At 40.1% G+C, this 8,681-nt stretch overlaps 1 protein-coding gene across 1 annotated transcript; it reads left to right on the forward strand.

Annotated features, from left to right (window-relative positions):
- The first annotated feature begins 1,630 nt into the window (after positions 1–1,630).
- On the forward strand, positions 1,631–5,200 carry TAF9B (TATA-box binding protein associated factor 9b). Its single transcript, XM_005526138.2, has 7 exons — positions 1,631–1,722; positions 1,810–1,891; positions 2,352–2,488; positions 2,806–2,940; positions 3,576–3,657; positions 4,234–4,347; positions 4,814–5,200. Exons 1-7 carry the CDS (start codon positions 1,672–1,674, stop codon positions 4,972–4,974), a joined length of 762 nt encoding a protein of 253 aa, XP_005526195.1. The 5' UTR covers positions 1,631–1,671; the 3' UTR covers positions 4,975–5,200.
- The last annotated feature ends 3,481 nt before the right edge of the window (positions 5,201–8,681 follow it).

Genomic DNA, 8,681 nt, shown 5'->3' on the forward strand with positions numbered 1-8,681 from the left:
GGCTCTGCTGCCAGGGAACAGGGACAGGAGGAGAGGGAACTGCCTCAAGCTGTGCCAGGGAGGGTCAGGTTGGACATCAGCAGGAATTTCTCCATGGAAAATGTTAAACATCGGAACTGCCCAGAGAGATGTTGGAGTCCCTGTCCCTGGAGGTGTCCAGGGAAGGACTGGATGTGGCTCTCAGTGACAAGGTGGACATCAGGCACACCTTGGACTCGATGGCCTTGGAGGGCTTTTCCAACCTCATTGATCCCGTGATTCCCAGCACGGCTGTGCCCCACAGGACTGTCTGTGGAGAGAAGCATCCATGGCCAGGAGGGCTTTTATGGCCCTGGGGACAGGTGGCTGTCCTGTGGGAACTGGCTCTGCCTGTCTTCTGCTGCTCTCCTCACAGAAATCCTGCAGGTAGCTCCTGGTTGTGCTTCCCAGTGTGGAAAGTCACCTGTGGGCAGGTGGAGAAGGTGGCACGTGGGGCAGAAGAGTCATGCACTGGGTTTAGGGATAAATCCTGAGTCCCATGGAAGTGCAAACCATCGTTTTCTTTCCTGCCTCGGGAATAAATTGTGTGACAGCCCACAGCTCCATGTGCCAAGTTCCAGCCTGATCCCAGCCTGTGGAAGAGCTCCTCTTCCTGTTTCCTAAAGCAAGGAGAAAGAAAAGTGGATTTTGTTCCTTGTCTAAGGTTAGTGTCTGGAATCCCTCTTCCCTCCCTCCTCCCAGGATGTTTTTGTGTGACACCCTCTGACTCATGGAAGTCAAATGACTTGGCCTCAGAGCTGCCTCAGCACAGGAATTCTGGCACAGGAATCCTGTGCTGGCTGAGGGGTTTCCAGCTGCTCCAGGCTCTGCTGGAGCTGTGGGGCTGCTCCTGTTCCCAGGCTGATCCCAGGGCAGGGTTTGGGATGTGTTTCCATCCAGGTTGGCTGATCCAGGTGCTGAATGCCTCCCTGGCTGTGGATGAGGAGCTCCAGAGCTGCTGCTGGAATGTTCCACAGGGGGGAACGGAGGGAGCAGCTCTTGGTTTCTCCATGTCTGAGGAACTGGGATGGGAGTCCCTGGCACATCCTCTTCCTCCACACCTGGCTGCACTCAGGCCATCCCGGGTTATAACAACACATTGCAACAGCTTCAGGAGCGGTGCTGATCGCCTGCCTGACAAAATCACAACAAAACTTTGTTTTTGGTTATGTTTTGCCTCAGAAAGTGAGAAACTGACAAAACGCATATGGAATGTGCTCTAAATGCCTTCCAAATCCAGTCAGCTGCCATGAAAACAAGCTTTAGAAAGCTTTTAAATTTGCTTCCGAAGTGGAACCTTTTATTTTCAGAACAGTGGGAGCACACTGTCATTTTTCGTTAATCCTGGGAATGCTGGCAATTTAAAAAGTGGCTTCAGAGCTGTTAATGCAATAACAAAACATCCCCTCCTGCATCACCACAGGGCAGATGGGGAGCACTGGGCTGTCTACAGCAGGGGGAGTGGGAAAACAGTCACTTGAATCCAGCAGATTTGGTCTGTGCATCCGTTGGCCTATATGAATATTTATAGTAAAATGAATTTCTGTCTGCCAGGCCGCGTCTCCATGGCAACCCCGCTAGGCCGCGTCTCCATGGCAACACCGCCCTCCCGGCCGCCGTAGCCGCGCCCTTTGTGTCACATGACCGGAAACAATGGAGGCGGCCAAGATGGCGTCTCCCAAGAGCGCCCCTAAAGACGCGCAGGTACCGCGGGGTCTGGGGGGAGCCGGGCGGGATCGGGGGCTGCCGAGGGGCTCGGGGGACTGAGCGGTGCCTGTGTCCCCCCCGCAGGTGATGGCGCAGATCCTCAAAGACATGGGAATCACAGAGTACGAGCCGCGTGTCATCAACCAGATGCTGGAGTTCGCCTACAGTAAGCGGGGCCGGGCGGGAAGAGCGCAGGGAAGCCCCGGGTGGAGCAGGGAAGTGTTGTCTGGAGCAGGGAAGCGCTCTCTGAATCCGTGCTTCCACGGAGGCTCCCCTGTCAGACTCGGTGACCGTGGAGATCTTTTCCACCTGTAATTCTGTGATTCTTTAAAAGTAATCACAGAATCACAAATCCCAGGATGGTTTGGGCAGGGACACCTTCCACTATCCCAGGCTGCTCCAAGCCCATCCAGCCTGGCCTTGGACACTTCCAGGGATCCAGGGACAGCCACAGCTTCTCTGGGCACGCTCTGCCAGGGCCCGACAGGGAGGAATTCCTTCCCATTGTCCCATCCCTCGGGCAGTTTGAGCCGTATCCGGAGGCCACAGAATTTTCAGTGCCACCTGGGTGAGATCAGGGAGCATTTCATTTAGCCCAGCCTCAGCCCAGAGCCTGTTTCCCCCAGGATACGTGACCACCATCCTGGAGGACGCCAAGATCTACTCGAGCCACGCCAAGAAGTCGAGCGTGGACGCGGACGACGTGCGCCTGGCGATCCAGTGCCGCACTGACCAGTCCTTCACATCGCCCCCGCCCCGGGACGTGAGTACAGCCACGGGCAGGCATCCCTGGGGCCGGGACACGACACGGGGGTGGGGCTGGGACACGGGGGTGGCACCAGGACATGGGGATATCAGCAGGACACAGAGATGTCTGCAGGGTACAGGGCTGTCCCTAGGACACAGGGATGTGACCAGGACACGGGGATGAGGCCAGGACACAGGGCTGTCCCCACAACACAGGGATGTCCCCAGGATGCAGGGATGTCCCCAGGACACAGGGATGAGGCCAGGACACGGGGCTGTCCCCAGGACACAGGGATGTGGCGGGGACACAGGGATGTGGCCGTGTCTCTGCAGTTCCTGCTGGACATTGCCCGGCAGAAGAACCAGACGCCACTGCCACTGATCAAGCCGTACTCGGGCCCGCGGCTGCCGCCCGACAGGTACTGCCTGACCGCCCCCAACTACCGCCTCAAATCCCTGCAGAAGAAGGTAAGGATTGCTCAGGGACTGGGGATTCACCCCTGGGGCGTTGGGAGCAGTGTTAAATTGCAGTTTTCCACACCTCTGAAGGTGTGTGGGAATTTTGGCCTTTGCGTGTCAGCTCGGAGGTCTCCAGGCTGGATTTGCCAGTTGTTGTTGGTCAACTTTAAATGGAAATTTTAAAATATGGGAAAATTTAAAGTATGGGAATATTGTAGTGTTAAAGAAATACTGCAAAATCCCAGAACCACTGAAGCTGGAAAAGCCCTCCTGGATCATCAAATCCAACCTGTGCCTGATCCCCACCAGAGCACTGAGTGCCACGTCCAGTCATTCCCTGGACACCTCCAGGGATGGGGACTCAAACACCTCCCTGGGCAGCCCCTTCCAATGCCTGACCACCCTTTCCATGAAGAAATTCCTCCTGCTGTCCAGGGATACTGTCAGGTTTAATGTCAGGTTGTGAGAAGCACAAGTCAGGCTTTGGTGTAGATATTAAAGAGTATTTTTTACTTCTACCTCAGTTGTTTCTGCTTTAGAGGGAAAATATTTCCTTTGCTGGGAAGCCCTGGGTGCCTCAGCGGTGGGGGGACTTCCCTGTTTATTCCAGGCCATTCCCTGATTCCCTGCTTCTCTCCCCACAGGTCTCATCCACAGCAGGGAGGATCACAGTCCCTCGCCTGAGCGTGGGCGCCGTGAGCAGCAGACCCAGCACTCCCACTTTGGGTAGGAAACAGCTCCACAGAGGATTCCCACCTTTATTTTAGGAAGGAAAAAATAAAGAGGAATAATTTTAAACACTTTTCAGCCCCTGAGGGAATGTCTGTGACTGCCTGACCTTATATTGACAGCATCAGAAAGTTAATTTAATAAATTAATCTTTATTATTACAATAACATTTAGATGTAAATGCATTACAGATGTTCCGAATTTGTGATAAATTCTTTATTTAAGGGACTATTCAAGGACTTTACTTAAATTTAAGGTTGTTTTCCTCAATGTCAGTATGATGCTGAATTAAATAGCACCGGGAAAGATCCATTTTTAAAAGGATCTTAAAATGTAGAGCTGTGCCCTAAAAATTAGTGTGTGTTAATAGTCTGGAATTCTGTGGGGCTGGGGTAAATGTGGGAAAATGAGCAAATGTGCCTCTCTGCCTGGAAATCTGACTCCTTATATCTGCTGTCCTTGTGTTCCTGTGCATTCCCACTGTGTCTAAGAGCAGGTTCTGCTTGGGAGGGAGTTTTAGGAGTGTTTCTGGATTTATTTTGATTTATTTTGGTGGGGTTGTGTTGAATCCAGGCACCCCCTCAGCTCAGACCATGTCGGTGTCTGCCAAGGTGGGAGCGCCGGTGTCGCTGGCGGGGCAGCGCTTCACTGTCCAGATCCCGTCCTCACAGCCCGCTGGCAAGTCAGGTATTCCTGGGATTCCTGGGATGGGAACAGGGATAACCACCCAGCCACAGGGTGCTTGGGTTGGGAGGGAGAAGCTCATCCAGTCCCACCCCCTGCCATGGATAGAGACACGTTCCATGCTGCTCCAAGCTGGCCTGGAACACTTCCAGGGATCGGGCAGCCACAGCTGCTCTGGCCAAGATGATGTGGGAATTTCTTCCCCTCTCCTCATTCCAGGAGTTTCCAGTGTTAATTCCCATTCCCAGCGCAGCAGTGGCAGCCAGAACATCACCATCCTGGGCAGCTCCCTCCCGCCGTGGCTCCTGTTTCCCTCTCCCCTTTGTGTCCTCAGCCCCCCCAGCATTTCCCCATCCTCCTCTCGGGATGACCCCCCCGGAACGTTCTGGCAGCACAGCGCTTTGCGAGCCTGGAATAACGCAGGGATTTGCTCCAAGCTTTCAGTGAACCTTTTCCATGATTCCCACAGCCACTCCCACCACTCCCACGGTGCAGAACGTCCTGATCAACCCATCCCTCATCGGCCCCAAGAACATCCTGATCACCACCAACATGGTCCAGCCCGGCGCCGCCGACCCCAACCCGCTCAAGAGGAAGCACGAGGACGACGACGACTACGATGCCTTGTGAGGGCCCCCAGCCCCTCCCGTGGGATTCATGGAGCCATTCCCGTGGGATTCATGGAGCCATTCCCGTGGGATTCATGGAGCCATTCCCGTGGGATTCATGGAGCCATTCCCGTGGGATTCATGGAGCCATTCCCGTGGGATTCACAAGGACTCCAGAGGGTGGGAATGGGCAGGAAGGCCCCGTTTGGGCCTCGGGAGTGTGGAAATAAAGAGGAGAGTGTTTGTAACCTGGCCTTGGTGTCTTGTGCACACACCTGTGGGAGGGGGCAGGGGGTTTTCTATATAATTTCAATATTTTTAATTTATATTTTTATAATTTTTATATTCACTTATATAATTTTATATACACACATATATATATACATATATTGTTTTTATATATATGTATGTTTCATATTTAGATATATGTGTTGTATATTTATCATACACACAGATGTCATTGCCTTGTACCCTCAAAACTCTCCCACTTTTTTAATCTATATCCATTTATCTATACACACACAGATATTTATATATGTACATATTCACATGCACACATTTATAAAATATATAGAATATAGTGTATATAGAGAGTAGTTAATTATGCATGCACAGAAACACTTAATATATAAATTATATTTTATATTATGTACATATTCTAAAATATACATACATATATAATATAAAGCGCAATTATATATAAATACCTTTTGCATGTAACATCTATATCATATACAAACACAAAATATGTAGAATATAGTGTAAGTATATGGAGAATATACACTAGTTAGGCATGCACAGAAGCACTTTATTATTATATATAATATATATATTATTTATATATATCATGTTATATTTATAATATGTATTATATGTATTATATATATTACATTTTATGGTATGTCATAATGTATACATTATGTAGTACACAATCATCATGTAAAGCATATACATGTATTTTAAATAATATAATTAATTTACATATATTTTTGCAAAATATATATAAAAATATATAAAAATATATAAAATATATTGCAATACAAAATATAAAATACGTAGAATATGGATTAAGTATATAGAGAATATACAGCAGTTAATTATGCATGCACAGAAACACTTCATATACATTATTTATGTTATATATATATGTATCAATCATATACAGTTATGTAATAATATACTGCATAAGGTAAAGCATATAATAAATGTATTTTATATCCACATATATAATATATATCAATATATTATAAAGATAAATATAAATATATGAAACACATATATATATCAATATATGATAAAGATATATATAAACATATATAACACATAGAAATATATATAGTAATACATATAAATAGATATGTAATAATACATGTAATATATATCAATAACTTTTATATATAATACATAATACCATCATATAAACACCTTTTATATATATAATATCCCTATGCACTTGTATTATACACCCACCTGATTTCCTGCATTTTCCATTTCTATAGGTGCCTGTGTTTACAGTCTCAGCCTCTCTCCCACACCAATGTTTAATATAATAGAAATATAGAAATATATAATTTCCCCATATAATAATATTATATAATTATATACTATATACTTATATAATTATATATGATTCTATATAATAATATATAAGTATATGATATATATAATAATGTTATAATAGATAATGAATATTAAATTATATATTACAGATAGAATTATTATATAATAAAATAAAATATAATAATATATAATTTCATATCCAATTATATCATGTATCATATTATACATTATTATAATTATTTGCCCCACAAACAATGTGGGGGTTTTTATTTGCCCACCCCCCTGCTCTCACATCCCCAGTTCTCACAAACACTCTTCATATTTATGTATTTCTTTATAAGCAGAACTCTATGATGCCTCTCCTGTTAAACATCTAAAATATTTTATATTTCTGTCTGTAAGCAGCCACATCACTCATTTCCATTTATAACAACCCCTCCCTGTCTAATATTGGTGGGGTTTATTTTTATTTTTATTTTTATTTTTGTTTTTATTTTTTTAATATTTGGGTTTTTTTATTTCATTTATTGGTGCCTGCAGTGTTCCCAAACTGCTTTGGAACATTAATTTAATTAATTTAATTAATTGTTCCATATAGAACCAACCCTCCCAGTCTGGTTTCTGCACAGCCCTGGCTCACACCTTGTGCTGATCCTCCAGAGGATAAAATACATCAACGGATCTTTTTGTGTAATAGATGATATAATATATAAAATATAAAATATATAATATATAATATAAAATATAAAATATAAAATATATAATATATAATATATAATATATAATATATAATATATAATATATAATATATAATATATAATATATATTAGATGTATAAGAAATATAATAAATACATAAATATAATAAATATGTAAATATAAACATATATTAATAAATACAAATATATTTTCTATTATATAAATATATAAATTAATGTAGATATAAATACAAATATAAATATGATTAATATATAAATATAATACATATATAAATATAATAAATATATATTAATAAGTCTAAATAGGGTTTATATTATTAATAATGATACAATTATATAAATAAATACAAATATAAATATAAATGTATAATAAATCTAAGAAATCTATAAATATATATGTTTTATACTAGGTATTGTATAATCTATAATATAGAAATGAAACCATTTATAATATACAGAAATTCTCACGTATCATAGCCCTTTTATAAAAACACATATCTATAGCTATGACTCTATCTACATATATTTTACATATATATTTTATAGAAACATATATTTATTATTGATTTTTTATTAATGATAATAATTAATATTATTTTTATATTGGTTATTAATTGTATTATTAATATGCATCTTATATGTATATTCCTATATATAATACATAGTCTATATGTATTAGGTATAGTGCTGTATTTATAGATACTATTTTATACTATATATGTCTTTTAAAATATACAGGTATTTATTATATTACATTACATATATGAAAATATTATCAGAGATATATGTTTCTTTTATATACAGTGCTATATTTATATATACACCATCTATAGCAACATGTAGCCCTGGCCTACATAATGCTCATGAATTCTGTATCTTTTGTATAAAGATCTAAAATATATAATATATATAATATCCAAAATATTTATATTAACATAGATGTCTCTCTAAAATACAAAGATAAATATTTTTCAGAGATACGTATTTTTATATAATGTTGAATAATATAGATATTATTATATTATTATATTACATTGTATATAATACAAATATTATTATATGATAACATCATAATATAATATAATATAATATAATATAATATAATATAATATAATATAATATAATATAATATAATATAATATAATATAATATAATATAATATAATATTTATTATATTATGTTATATTATATTATATTATAATATTAATATATATTAATATATTAATATACATTAATATATAATAATATATAATAATATATAATATAAATCTAAAACAATTTTTTATATATAACATACAGAATTATACATAATATATATTTATATATGGATATAACATATAATTATATATCGTATATATTTAATTTTTAAGATGATATGACTCATATTGTTCATATACAAAAGATACAGAAATATATATTACAATATTCATTTAAATAGATTGTTAAAATAT

Source organism: Pseudopodoces humilis, chromosome 15 (genome assembly GCF_049639895.1).
Source record: "Pseudopodoces humilis isolate 2021_Gansu_Grassland_sample_001 chromosome 15, ASM4963989v1, whole genome shotgun sequence".
In the NCBI taxonomy this organism is placed as follows: domain Eukaryota; kingdom Metazoa; phylum Chordata; class Aves; order Passeriformes; family Paridae; genus Pseudopodoces; species Pseudopodoces humilis.

Coding starts and splice junctions, on each gene's coding strand:
- TAF9B (XM_005526138.2), top strand. CDS start 1,672: ATGGAGGCGGCCAAGATGGCGTCTCCCAAGAGCGCCCCTAAAGACGCG. Junction 1,892..2,351: donor GATGCTGGAGTTCGCCTACA/GTAAGCGGGGCC, acceptor TGTTTCCCCCAG/GATACGTGACCACCATCCTG. Junction 2,489..2,805: donor CATCGCCCCCGCCCCGGGAC/GTGAGTACAGCC, acceptor GTGTCTCTGCAG/TTCCTGCTGGACATTGCCCG.